At 39.9% G+C, this 14392-nt stretch overlaps 1 protein-coding gene across 4 annotated transcripts in view; it reads right to left on the minus strand.

The window, feature by feature from the left end:
- The window catches only part of DNM3 (dynamin 3), a 412790-nt gene that overhangs the window by 216286 nt on the left and 182112 nt on the right, over window positions 1-14392 (minus strand). For all 4 annotated transcript variants that reach the window (XM_011371704.2, XM_011371705.2, XM_023537572.1 and 1 more), the window contains one exon: window positions 10471-10584. In XM_011371704.2, coding sequence (XP_011370006.1) covers window positions 10471-10584 — 114 coding nt within the window. The remainder of the gene's footprint in view (window positions 1-10470; window positions 10585-14392) is intronic.

A 14392-nucleotide genomic window follows, 5' to 3' on the forward strand; every position in this document is an offset into this window, starting at 1 on the left:
AAGGGTCTGGTTTTACTTTTGGGATATGAAATGAAGTTTTCTTTTTTGTGTTTAGGGTACTATTTTGTAACTGTATTGCACTAACGATGTCCATAACACGTTCTGAGTATCACTGCGGGGAACAGCTTTTTAGTTTTTACCATTCTGATTCATGGCATAGTGCTGTAGTTAATTAAGAGAACTTAAGCAAGCTCACAAATGCTTTTTATTTGGTTTTCACATCCATACTTAAAAACTTTGCATTAAAAAGGACACGAGAAATTTAAATACGTTCCTGTCGTGTAATAAAGTACTGGTAAAAATACGTCCCCTTGTAAAATCCCACTATCAAAGCATCAGATACCAAGGTCGGTGGTTGAATTGCCAAATACACTAGGCTCATTAATTATTTTGAAAATGGCTGCCGTTTCCATGTAAATGATAAGTTTCTTTTTCATAGGCAAGGTTATGGTTCTTATCTACTTTAAGAAACATGCAGAAACATAGTGTTTAACTTCAGTATTAAAATATGCAGAGTTTTTGTGAAGAGGAAAAACATCTGGTTCAATTACTCTGAACTCTGACTGCAATGCATATGGGCCAGTAATAATACGAAGTGGATTTAAGAATAAACCTTGTGCTTAATGCTTTTTTGTTTTGTTTCGTTTTATCCTTAAAATCTCAATGTGAGTTTTCTGTTATGCCAATTATCCATGTTAGCACATTTGGAACAAATGTATAAGTGTACTTTCTGAATAAAGTCAAAAGTCTAACTTGTTTTTAGCTCCATAATGTTTTAATGTTTAATTCTATTGTGTGTATTTCTCCCTTTCCCCTGACCCTCCAAATTCACCAAATCTGGAAAACAGACTGATTGTATCTGCCCATGAGCAAAGGACACCCGAAGGAACCAAGGGCCTGGCTGGACGGAGTTGTCATGTGTCTGCCTGTCTACACTTGCTGTGCAGAACATCCGCTCACCTGTACAGCAGGCACAGACAGGCAGTCACACGACAACCCAGCCTGAATGACAACCAGCCATTGAAAGAAAGCAGCCCTCACACCGTAGCATCTACACCAAGAGCTACAACCACAGTGAGGGGCGCGGGGGCCTGGGGCTTCGAGCTGTTGCTTTAATACTTAACTCGTATGTATTATTATGATTCTATTTTGATTCGAATATTGAAACCCACCTAAAGTTAAGTGAGTGGTGCCTATGAAATATAATAAAACCCATTTCTGAAAATGTTCCTGTGCTTTCTATAGTTCTCTTTTCCTCATCGTTGTAAGTTACTGCCCTTGACATTAACTGTACACGGCTTTGCAGCATCCATAACCGGTCATAACAACACGGTGTAACCCCAGCCTGATGCTCACCGAAGAATAAAAGATTCTAATAGTTCTACTCCAAAAACTAGGTTTAGTTTTCCATATCATGACTTTTTAAGAGAAAGAGAGGGGAGAGGGAAACCAAAGCAAAAGAGGGGAGGGATAATGGGCCCCAGAATCACGTGCTTCGAGTTAGACTCTGCCAGTGTGGGTCTGGGTAGAACATGGTGACAAAACTAGTTGTTTCCAACTAAATTTTCAAACGTACTTTAATTGTTGCTTCTCCTCTTTTGTTATGGAGAAGCTGAAATTGCAGCCTTGCTATCTCCAAGTGTCACGAAATACACAGATTTATTACGGTGTCACTGTTTAATTAAGAAGGAGCCCATACCGCAGTTGTAAGCGTGGGGTTTGTGCGGTCAGGGCGTCGCTTGAGATAAATACCCCCATTCACTGCAAACTTCCAAACTCTTGAGAAGTTCAGGCGATTCGATTATTGTCAAAAGGAGCAAGGAAAGGGATGAATAGAAATGCAACGTATATTTAGCCATATCTTTGAGGAAAATGTCAAAACTTCCCTTTAGACAGTGGGAGCTGAATGGAGAGAAACGATCAGGGCGGCTGGCACATGTGAATATTTCCAACACTTAAGGGTAAAAAGTGGAGAGACGGGTAAAATTAGAAATTCGTCTACTTTGATTTGGTTCACTACTTTGATTTGTTTTAACTTCGGTATTTCAAATTAACTTTCCTCTTCCTTAGAATGATTCTGGTCAAGCTTTAAAAAACGCAGCACGAGACTAAACCCATTTTTTTGTTGTTTTTTAATTTAATTCAACATTTTAAGTATATATTTTGGACGAAAACGAACTTTTTATTCAGATATTTCATTTTTAAAACAAAAGATTTAGTCTTAAAGCTAAAAAACCCCACGAGGTTCAAAATTTCTACAATTTTGTGATATTTTACCAAACCTGACACTACAGTGTCTTTTTTTAAAAAAGCAATTGGGCAAAACTATAAATATATGGTTAAGGCTAAATTCTTACATTTAACAATCTGGCCTAAGCAAATACGTCATCTGCCAAAATACGCTTCTGCAAAACACATTGGGCAAAGAAGGTTTTTACCTTAAAGAAAGATCCCAGGAGTAGAAAATAAAGTATCAATCAATAGTTCGCAAAATGTAAAATATAAATGGGAAGACAATATAAAAATGCCTCAGAATATTTACGTAGTACCACCCAATTTTAAATGCTTCATATAACCCGCAGCAAACAGCACCGACAGTCCACTTATGGCTCATTCTCCTCCAGATGACATGGAGCTGGGCCGGAACATAAAGGAGACTGTCCCGCCCCATCACACTCCAAAGGGACAGGAGGCCAGTGGAATCATCCTTAAGTGAGCCACTCAGGGCAACATTTCAAATCATCTCCCCTTAATGCGAGAAGTAAATAGTCTGGTTTTACATTTTTTACTTGGTTTTCAAAGAAATGCTTGAAAAAGTGTTATTTATATTTAAATTCATTAAATCTATATTTGAAAATGATACTCTTCCAGGGGGCATATAAAGTGTACTCTTGATCTTCCAGTATAAATTTTGAGTAGGACAAATAATATATATAGGGGAGTGGGTCTGGGTCTCTAAGTATTTTAAACAAAGTTGAAACAGCATTTGCCATATGGCTCGTTGAATAATACTATATATTTTTCAAAATTATAAATCTTTGGATAATGTCACAATGTGGAAATGTTTGTAATGAAACAATCCTACATTAAAAAGCATAACATAAAGCAGCATATGTATGTGAAAATTTCGAGTAACGTGAAAATATTGAACATTTAAAGTTCAATATTTGTTGGAACTGTTTTTTTCCTAGTAAAAAATATCTAAATTTTGGCTAACTAAAACAACTCTGGGAGGAGTGCATTCAAATAGTGCTCATGGGGTTAAATTGACCTCATCACGGGGAACAGGCGGACCTGGCAGGAAACAGGCAGAATTTTGAACATATAAGAGAAAATGGAACAGGATCAAGATTTCTATAACTTCTTGGCCTTGCAACTTTGGCCATCCAGGGATATAGCTGTCATTTTGTTTCCTATAACCGAACTTACATTTGTCATCTGCTACAGCTACATAATAAAAACAATGCTAAGTAAATCTCCCTATAAGGGAATTATATAATCTCCTTATCAAGCGATCCAAACACTTCAACCCACAAAAATGAAGCCTGTGATGTTTTAAGAGTCCAAAGAATGTCCTTATTTCAATGCAGATTCTGGATTTTCATCAACAGTGTAAGGTTAGTACATTTCCACTGGAAACGCTTCTGTGGAATTACCCTACTTGCCTATGAAAATAGTATTCCACTATGGTTTTAATCTTCGTGTTGGACTATAGAAAGAATAAATACTGGCTATGTGCTATTATCACGCATAAACTAGAATTTCCCTTTCTTCAGAGATTTTTAACGACCATTTACACGTTTCTCATTGATATATTTTTTCAAAAAAACAAAGATCTCTTCTCCTTGAAGAATATCCTATTCTTCTAAAGTTCATATCTTAGATACTTTTTTTAAAAAAAGCCATCCCTTTTTTTCCAAATCTGATCTTAAAGTATTGATGTTAAGCTACCTAAACTCTAAATGCTTTTGATGTAATAGTTTCTATTTTATTCTCATATCTTACCCTTTTCTAAATCCCTCCCTAAAGCTGTGCAAAATATATTTATAAAGTCTAAAAATCACATTGGGAAATTTATTTTCTGCTTAAGTCATCTTCAATCCAGGAAGTTATAAAGTCAGAGGAGAAGAAAACATCCATTAATCTTTAATGATGAAAATTACGAATTTTAAGACAATCTACCTCTAATGGGAACTTTACCCTGTGGTTTAATAATTTAGTGGAAGCATCTGAGGTACCAGGACGTGACGAGTTATTATGCCACGCTTATCTGCTCAATCACATGTTCACAATCGATATTTACTTAGTGCTACCTATCAGTGCCATGTCCCCTGCTGGTAGAATGGTGAACAAGACAATGGCTCCTGGCCTGAAGAGGCTTACAGGTCTGCAGAAACTCAAACGCTCAACCAAGTTTTGGTGCATGTGATGAGCTATCACATCAATTTCACCTTCTGAAAAAAACCTCTAAAAGCCACCCATTTCTATCAGTTTCCGACAGCCGACCGTAGCCCATGCTGCCGTGATCTCTTATGGAGACCACAGCAATAGCTTCCTGACGACTCCCAGATCGAGTTTTGTCCTCCTCCAACCCATTCTCTGCAAGATAACCAAAAGGATCTGGAAAAATTCGAATCTTACCACAGACTCTCCTGCTTAAAAAGTTCAAAGGCTTCGCATCATTCTCAGGATCAAAATCCTGAATCCTTATAGAGTTCTTTTCTCAATTTGTTCCAATCGCACTGGCCTTCATTCCAATTCCTAAAATCATCAGGCTTAATCTTGCCTCAAGGTATTAACGGGAGCCTTCTCTGACCACACAATTTAAGGTCCCCCAGGCTGTGATCTCGAGCCCAGACAAACCCATTCCTGGACTTGTTTTCTTCATGGTTTGTAATCTGCACCTGATAGGTTTTCCTTATTGGGAGATACCCTTCAGGTACCATGATTCCTTGCTTATCATTTTGTCCTTAGTGCCCAGGTGAGTGGTAACGTAACAGGTGCTCAGAAAATATTTGTTGGGAAATGTGCAAGTGATTAAGAGCACAGCACTGACCGTTAGCAGCTGGCTAAGTCATTCCTTCTCTTTGAGTCTCAACCTTCATCTCTAAAATGGAGAATGTAAATCAAGTACTGACTTAGCTCAACAAATCTATAAACACTCAATAAATGTGAACCATTACAAGGGTGCCGATCATCAAGATTATCACTCAGATTGAAAGCTGACCTTCAGAAGTGGAAGTAGGTAGGATGAATAGCAGAAATACCATTTATAACCACAGTCGCTGCTGAATTAGGGAGCATCTTGTTAGTTGGAAGTATATTTGGTTTGGTTGAGTACTTTGCCTGGTTTGGATTTGCAAAGGTGAGCTTGTAGAGAAGGCTGGACTGGTGCTGAGAAGAGCTGGGTGGATATACGACAGAGTAAAAAGCACCTTGAGTTTGGGGTAACCAGCATGGAGGGGATAGATGCGCCGGGTCAGCACAGACTTGGAGCTGCCAGTGACACACCAAATGGAGTGTCCACTGGTGAAAAACACTGTGCAGAGGGCTATCTGATATTCTATCTGAGGCCGTTTGAATTGCTGTATTGCTTCCCGAAATCCTTAGTAAAGATTAGTACTACAAATATCCTATGCCATTGTTTTGATAGCAATCAAAGGAGCTGATTATCATCCATTCCAGACCCAAGAGGCCACGTGTGGATACACAAGCCTACATATCCATGCCTGTCCTCACCCCCACAATAGCTCCTCCTGGACTTGGGGTCCACATACCGGCAAAAGGCCCTGTGGAGGAAGAACCCAGGAAGAGGTCTGTGCAGTCCCTAGAAAGCTCCCCAGGGCAACGTGTGCAGGAAGTTTCGGAGTCTGGGGCACCACAGCGTGATCCAGAAGGACGTCTAGGAAACCCATGTGGTGATTAGCTATAGACCATCCAACCCTGTAAAAGACAGTCTAGTGCTTTCCGTGCTGCAGAAAGCCCGTTCTCAGAGCAGTGAGAGGGGATAGCATGGCGTCGGGCAGCCAGGCTAACCACACCTACCACAACCATGCTGCAGCATAAGGACTCTGAAGATAATGGAGGATGGGACACCGATGGAAGCCTTTCTGTGAAGCTCATCTATCGGTAACATTACAAATGATATTGTTAACCCACAGTAACAGCTCAAAAGGTGCAATCCACAGACGCTTGAGGATATTTACGAATTCATCTAAAATTCAAGGGGAGGGTGGAGAGATCAGTTCGGAATAAGGAGGGAAAATGCCAGGGACTTGCTGTTACGGTCATGCCAGCTCTAGCTTAAAATTATTACACAGGACCATCACGCTACTGCCTCTCCAGCCTGGACAGGAAACCGCATAGGTTGGTGTCATCATCTCTAACTTTGACTTTGGCTGATGCTCAGGAGAGCCCACACGCGGGAGGGGAGGTGTAATAGGAAGCCTCACTGAAAGAATGAGGTCTGAGCTTCCTCTTACTGTCCGAGCCTTACCATTCTCTATAAAAAACCCGAGACCCCATACGGCCTATGTCACCATGTGAAATGACAAAAAGGATCGAAAATTAGAAGACGCGAGTCAAAGAATGTCACCGCAATGGGAAGCAGTGCTACTTATAATTGCAAAAATAAATACATAAACGTGATACCTAAAAGTTTATTAAAACACTTGTTAATATACGGTTTCTCAGAGTCCTACAAAATCCCTGAGAGGTGATTGGTTGGCAATGGTCCCCATATGATAAGTGAAAAGACCGAGGCTCAGAGAAGACTGGCTTGTCCCAACCCTGGCAGTTAGTGACAGCAAATCCATATTCCCCAGTACCTGGGCCTGTTCATCTCACCGAGCATATGGTCTGGAGGGTCCTTTGTTCAATTAATGTCACTCTGGAAAACCGTTTGAGCCATTGTTCTTTAATCACAGATATATTTCGCAAGTCATGTATATTTATTAGAAACCCGTCACAAGTTAAATAAAACCATATCTATCCACATGACATAATACGCTATTTATTCAACAGCCAATTCGATTATAATGAAAACATACCAGTCTAATTACACAAGAAAGCAGGAGGATGGCAAAACCCAGAAAAAAGTAGGACAATATAGAGTTGTCGCCGAATAAATGAGTGAATGTGTAACTGACTTAATGATATCTACTGTGTCGCATTTGCTTGAATAAGAAAGAGGAATGGTTACGTAAGAGGATTCCCGAGTGTAGGTGCTGATGCGGGTACAAGTGGAGACCACGGGAACGAGCGCGAGCACGCACGACAGACTCCAAAAGCTGAGTCAGTTTGCGGCTTATAGTCACAAAGAATAATTGCAAATTTGGGGTCTCGAGGTTGCCTGCAGAAGCATGTTTAATCCACATATAGTTGAACTATGACAGCAAGACCTTTATGGGACCTATGCACCATTGAAAACATTGCTGGTAAGGGGTGGCTGTGCAGGGCACAGCTTCATGAGGCCACAGACTAAACGCTGCCTCTGGGCTCCGCCATGCGACATTGCTTCTTGACGGCCTTGCCCCATACCTCCTTCCAGCCTCGGCTCCCAGCAGACACTAAGAACTGGTTGCTGAATTCTAGCAAAGAGCAAGAACAGTGCTGTTCCCTCCCTCTCGCCCTGAGAGCTGGCTCCGAGGCGGTGTGTCACCGCAGGAAGCGGTGGCGAGGGTAGAGAACCACCCTGCAGTGGAGGCCGAGGAAGTGGGAACGAATGATGATGGCACCTGTGAAAAGGCTCTGCCCCATTGACACAGACTATTTGAAGATAAGGGTCATTTGTGAGTCAGCCATCACTGTTTTGAAAATTTCCTACATTATTCCTCAAGCAGAGTTTCTCGTGAGTGACATTAGCCAATGACTGCGGTGTAGCTGTGGGTGGTCCATCAATTTGCTACCCTGAACTTGAGCGCCCCTCTCATGCCCCTCAGTACGTGCCACCCTTGCCTGGGCCACAGGCTTCCTGCCAGCTCCCATCCTGGGGCATTTACACTTACGGGCCCCTCTACCTGGAATGTTCCTTTAACAAAATCTTCTGCACAGCTTATCATTCCAGCCTCTGCTCCAACATTACGCCCCTCCCCGCAGACACCGGATCTAAAGGTCCTCTCCTGTCACTTTCTAGCTCGTTGCCCTATGTGATCTTCATCAGAGCACTTAGTCTCTGATGTAGTATGATCAGGCTACTTGTTAGTTCCACTGAGCAGCAAACGTGTCTGTCATTTTCTCTTTCTTGAAATGATCGAAACTGAGAAAACAACCCTTTCCTAAACTTTCATTTAAATCACTCCAATTTATTTCAAAGGTCATTCCTACCCTCCCCCACCGCCGACCACCCTCCACACATATACCTTTAAGGAAACGTCCTCCGGCACTCAGTTAACATGAGAACTGCACACATGTACCTTCTATGTGCTGCAATCAAGCACTCGTGAGGGAGCTCTGGCAGCAGAGATGCTGCTAAAAGTCATCCTGAGTTTACAGAGGAGAGGAGGGCATGACAGTGACCATGAACCCACTAAGCTGTCAAGGTTCTTTCTTCCCTACAGGAAGCATCACGTGCCTTCCAGTGAGCTCATTTCAGACGAGAGAACCCGAAAGCCATACTCCAGCAGCAGTAGCAACCCCAAGTCTTCAGAGTCCCTGATACTAACGCCCAGGGTCAATGTTGAGATGCCTGGAACCCATCTTAGTAAACCCTCTGCGGGATGAGCTTGCCTTGGACAAATCCAGCATCTCTGACATTCTGGCCTACATTCGCAGTTGAGGGCATAGGCAATGGAGCCAGACAGCCTGTGTTCAAATCTCCGCTTTGCCACCAGGTAAGCTACGTGACCTTGGGGAGCTAGTTACTTCACCAACACCAAGTGTTCTTTCACGAGGGAAACTGAGTCCTACAGAAATGACTTTACAAAAGGTTGAGAATTTTTTGTTTGTTATTTATCCGAAAAAAATGGGAGTGATAATAGCACCCATCCTTAGGGCTGTATTGTAGATTAAATGAGTTAACTAACACAGAAAACACTAACTATTACTATTATCATTCCTCAGGCAAACATTTTGCTTTCCCTTGACTAACTGAGAAAGGCCCCAAGGCCAAATGTATTTAAATGCACATAAGTCGTCACAAAATGTATCTAAGAGATCTATTAGGGCAACAGAGCACAAAAGAAGACAATGCGTTTACCGGTTTTACAACTAGGGCGGCATCTATCGCAGAGCGTGGAGCTGTGGTCTTTAAACTCTGGGGTTTACCACAGAGTGACAGGGACACCCAAGCAGCCAGCACAGCAAAGTAACTGTTGCCAGTCCTCAGATTATCACGACGACCTATTCCACGTTTGGCTGAAGTCAGTAAAATATGTGACATAAAAATTGAAAATTAAGCTTTCGAGTAGAAATTTTCCTTGGACATTTCTATAGGATTTGGTTTCCGTTACTGAAGAAAATTTGGGGGAATCAACTGATCATGTGATATTTATTCAATACATTATTGAGCACAAAGCACTTGGGAAACAGAGAATCTATATAAGACAAGAAACTCTTCCTCCAACAACTGACAAGGTACTTTGTAGAGTCTTTGAAAGATGCGAAGCCAAAAGAAGGACTATTAGGTCTGAAATGCATGCTCCTCAGAGCCAGAAAATGGGAGACAATCTCACCCGTAAACAGTTTTGCTATCGCGAACTAGTATTTTTATCTAATGTTTGCATGTGCATTATAAGTACCGAAACTTCTCAGGTCGGACCAGAGTTATTAAAATTTCCAAAATAGTTTCATTTCCATCCACGTCCTTCCAAATTCAGCAGTAACACTGTACCACTTGATACCACTTTAATGCCTCTGCAAGACTGATATATAGTTTTTGTACTTTTATAGCTAACAGATTTAAATGATGTCATAGGACCAAAATTATTAACATCTAACATACACCGAACCACTAGTTATTTTAATTCATGCTTTTATATAGATATCACGTTCTCAAAGCACAATATTCATATACATAATTATCTGAGACTCGCTTGAATATGAGTGATTTAGATATTTGCAAAAGCCTGTCATTTGAGACAGACGTCACACCAACCATTCCAAAATACTTGGTTAACGCTGCATAAGTGCTATTAATTGCGTTCTTATAATGCTCTATTGCCTTGAATCTTTTCAACATATTTCATAATGAAAAGTGATTTCACTGTACCAGTACCTTGCCAAGATTCTTACAAAGAAAGACGTTGCAACTCCATTTCTTCAAGTAAACAAACATGGGACTATTTCGGAGAAGTAAAAGAAATTTGAAGGGAATGTTGTAAAATTAAAAACCTATGAGAAAAGAACAGTGATTCTTCATATAGCATCTCAAGCTGAGTCTTACTGAAAGAGGACGACTGCTTCAGTGCTTCAGAGCTGAAAATCACGACATCGTTAACTTGAAACGAGAAAATGTCGCTCTCGGTGGCTTACCTCGTCGTCCTTATACCAGGACAAGCTTTCAGCAGTGAGGACGAACCAGTATCCCTTGGAGCCTCCTTTCATGATGCCGATGTTGCTGATGGTCAGCCAGCCCTTGCGAATCACCTACGAGAGAGCACAGTCCGCAGAGACGCTTAGTTCAACGTGGGGCAACGGAGACCACCGGTCTTGCACTAAGTGAAGTTCAAAACGAATCACAGTAGGAACGGCATCGCTCCCCCAGAGCTCACCCTCCATTAAGCCATTGATGATAATTTATCCTCCAAAAGTACAGATAACCAGAGGGAAGTCTCTCCCTTCAAATGAACAAAATCAAAATGGCGGTCGTATGCAGCTGGCAGAAGCAGAGCCTCTGACGCAGGAATGAAGCGAGGCTGGTGTCAGGCCCGTTTGTGGAAAAAGCTGGAACAATAAGCTACACTTGAAAGCTGGGAGGTTTTTAATGGTCTGGATTTATCCGTCTACTTCTGGTTGTTATTTGCCGTACTGAAAAATATGTAGCATCTTCATAAACGTCTTTAAACGGCATCAATATTTTAAAACATTTACAACTCAGATTACTGATTTGATAGAAATAGTTTATAAATAGCATTTAAGTAAAAATTTATTTTGTCTCACAGTTGTAAAGTGAAGCGTTGTTTTCCACATGGCATAGTTTACCATTTTCTCTATGCTAGATAATTTTGTGGTCATGGAACCAGAAATGAAATACTATGTGGAATTGCCTGATATTGTTTTAAATGTAAAAATCATCCTATACCTAAAGTGTTCAATATCCCAGAGAGCCTGAAATATTGTTAAAATTACTGAATTATTGAATGACTAATGATGTCAGTTCCTAAAGGAAGATGAAAATACCCTAATAATCTAATTTTATATTTATATTGCTATTAAGTTTTCTAATTAAAAAAGAAAAGTCGATCTTAAGGAAAATTGTGCAATAAGTCAAGGTTATCATCACCGAGCTTCCAAGCCTCTCTCCAGACTCTAGTCCCTGATTTAGCATCTCCTAGGTGCCCAATCTCCTTTTTTACTGCTCTGTTTACATTTTGCAGACCCCCACACAGAAGCCCATTGACGCCCGAGCTAAAGTAGTTCTCTCCATTGTTCAAAATTAATCCTTCTTATAACCCTCTATGTCAGGAAGAAGAAAACAGTACTTCTCAAGGTATGGTTTATGGTTTCTACCAGCTATATCATAATCATGGGGATGCCTTCTAAAAGTGCAGATTCTTGGGCCACCTACAAGGCCAAATGAATCAAAATTTGTTCATATGAAACCCAGGAATCTACATTTTAATATGTGCCTAAGGTGATTCTTATTCATACTGAAGTTTGAAAACCACTGCATGTATACGTAATATCAAAACTTCATCATCCTTAGAGCAAATGATCTCATCTAATTTTTACTAAGGAACTGATTAAGTTATTTCACACTAGCATTGCTACCCACCTTACCAGGGCTTATAAACAGCATACTAACCATAGTACTAAATGAAAGTATATTTATTATTTTATTTTACAGGTATGTTTGCATAGAGAGAAAGTCTTTCAGATGCTTTACAAATTACAATTAGCAAATCACTATTTTACCCACCAATTAACAGGCTCCATCAAGGAGAACCATGAATTTAGTTCGACAAACATTTCTTAAGAACCTATCATATGTCAAGATGAAGAAAGCACGATGATGCTACAGTCCCTGACTTCAAGAATCTTACAGCTTAGTAGGGAATGCAAATCCATGAGGAGATAATTTCAACATCATAGTGTAGTAAGAGATGTATGCTAAGCAAATGAAGGGGCACTTGACACAACTTTAAAAGCTGTAATAGGTCTTTCCTTGAAAAGATGGTAGCTCAGAAGAACTTAAAAGAGAAATAAAGCTAGTCAAGTCAGGGAGTAGTTTGTTTGCTTAGTCGTTTATCTGTGTGTGTGTGTGTGTGTGTGTGTGTGTGTGTGTGTGTGTGTGTGTGTGTGTGTGTTAATGAAAAACAAATAAGAAAAAATATGAAAGAGCCACTTAGTACAGAAAATGTGAGGTAGGGATGAAGAAATTGGGGCTGAAGAGGCAGGTGAGGTGAAGTCAGAGTGGATCCAGGTCAAGGAGACCCCGAACTTTAGTTTGGGTCTCCCCTGATAGTACCAGAATAAACTTCAAGTACACGCTTAATTTATTTTTAAGTGTATTTGACCATTGTATTAATACACTTTACTGAGGAACTGATTAAGTTATTTCACACTAGCATTGCTACCCACCCTACCAGGGCTTACGAATAGCATACTAACCATAGTATTCGATGAAAGTATATTTATTATTTCATTTTGAAGGTATGTTGTATACATCATATTGAAATACACAGAGAAATTTGAAAGTATAACATGAAGAAGAAATAAATAATATTTTAAATATTTTTACTGGAGGAGAAATGTATTTTTATTTGTGACATTTATAAACATTTATAACTTCATTATTAACTTCTCTGTGATACAGAGCGAGGGTGCTGGCATCAATATGTAGAAGGAATATTAATAAAGCTTAACTGTTTTCTTATTTTCTAGATAAAAATACATATAAGTAGGTGTTCTACTATGTTTTCCTGCATTCTGGTAGATTTTGCATACTCTCTGTGACAGAGAAGCTAGGTTATATAAGTTACTGCAATAACCCAAATGAGAAATGACCAAGGTATAAAATAAAGCTGTAACATGATAACGATGAAAATAGATCTACTGAAGAAATGCCTAGGAAATAAAATCAGCAGGACTTAAGACCGGACGAGAGGGAAAGTCATGACGATAAAGATTCTAGAACTTCATTCTGCAGCAGCCACTAGCCACACGTAGCGTTGAGCCTTAGTGAATAGTTCCAATTCAGATGTGCAATAAGTGTAAAATGTACACTGGATTATGAAAAGTTAGTACAAAAAATGTAAAATATCTCATTAAATATTTTAAAATGTATCATGCAAAAGATTTATAAACAGTAACCTCATTTAAATTGGAGTTGGGAGGGCCTGTAGGGGGAGCTCTTATGCCTGACCACTCACCAGCACCTACCCCAAACTAAAAAGAGATGTACTTTCCATCTCCAATAGGAAGGTATTTTTCTACTCTACTACTCCACCTGGAAGAAGGAGAGTCTTCTCTCTTGGTAACCACTTAGCCAATGAAAAGTGGTTAAAACTCAGCCAATAAAAAGCCACTACACTTCAAATTCCCAATCTCCTCCAATGGACACTTTGTTTACAACAGCTCCTCTGAAATCTCCTTCCTCTATAAAAGAAGGTGTCTCTCCTTTGCTCTCTGGACTTGCAAGTGGTTGGTTCACCATTAGACCACATGTTCCAAATTGCAATTCTTTGCTGTTCCCAAATAAACCCATTTTTCTGGAGAATTATCTGGCTGTCTATTTGAGGTCAACAATCACGTGTTGCAATGATATTTTGGATATACTGGGTTAATAAAATCTATCCTTAATATTTGTTTCACCCGCTTCATTTTATTTTTTAATGCGGCTACCAGGAAATTTTAAAATACATATGTGGTTTGCATTATATTTATATTGGACATTGTGCTGTTCTAGAATATTCTGAAACTCCTGGGGCTACCAACTCAGAAGGAATAGAGAAGGAGAACAAACTTTTTTTAAAAGCAGGGGAGTTGATGATGAGTTCAGCCAAGATCACACTGAATCTAAGGTACCTGCGGGTCTTAGAGAAGTTACTTGACCTCTGAAGTAAAATGGAGAGGTTAGGACTGGGGATCTAGGCTTGAAGTGATCAGTGCACATATATTAGGTAACAATTAAAACTGAGTGAAATAGGCTCAAGGTAGACTCTTAGGGAAATATCAACGTTTAGGAGATGGTCAGAAAAGTGTCTGCAAAGAAATGTCAGAGAAATAAGAGCAA

Source organism: Pteropus vampyrus, unplaced genomic scaffold (assembly GCF_000151845.1).
Source record: "Pteropus vampyrus isolate Shadow unplaced genomic scaffold, Pvam_2.0 Scaffold194, whole genome shotgun sequence".
NCBI lineage: Eukaryota > Metazoa > Chordata > Mammalia > Chiroptera > Pteropodidae > Pteropus > Pteropus vampyrus.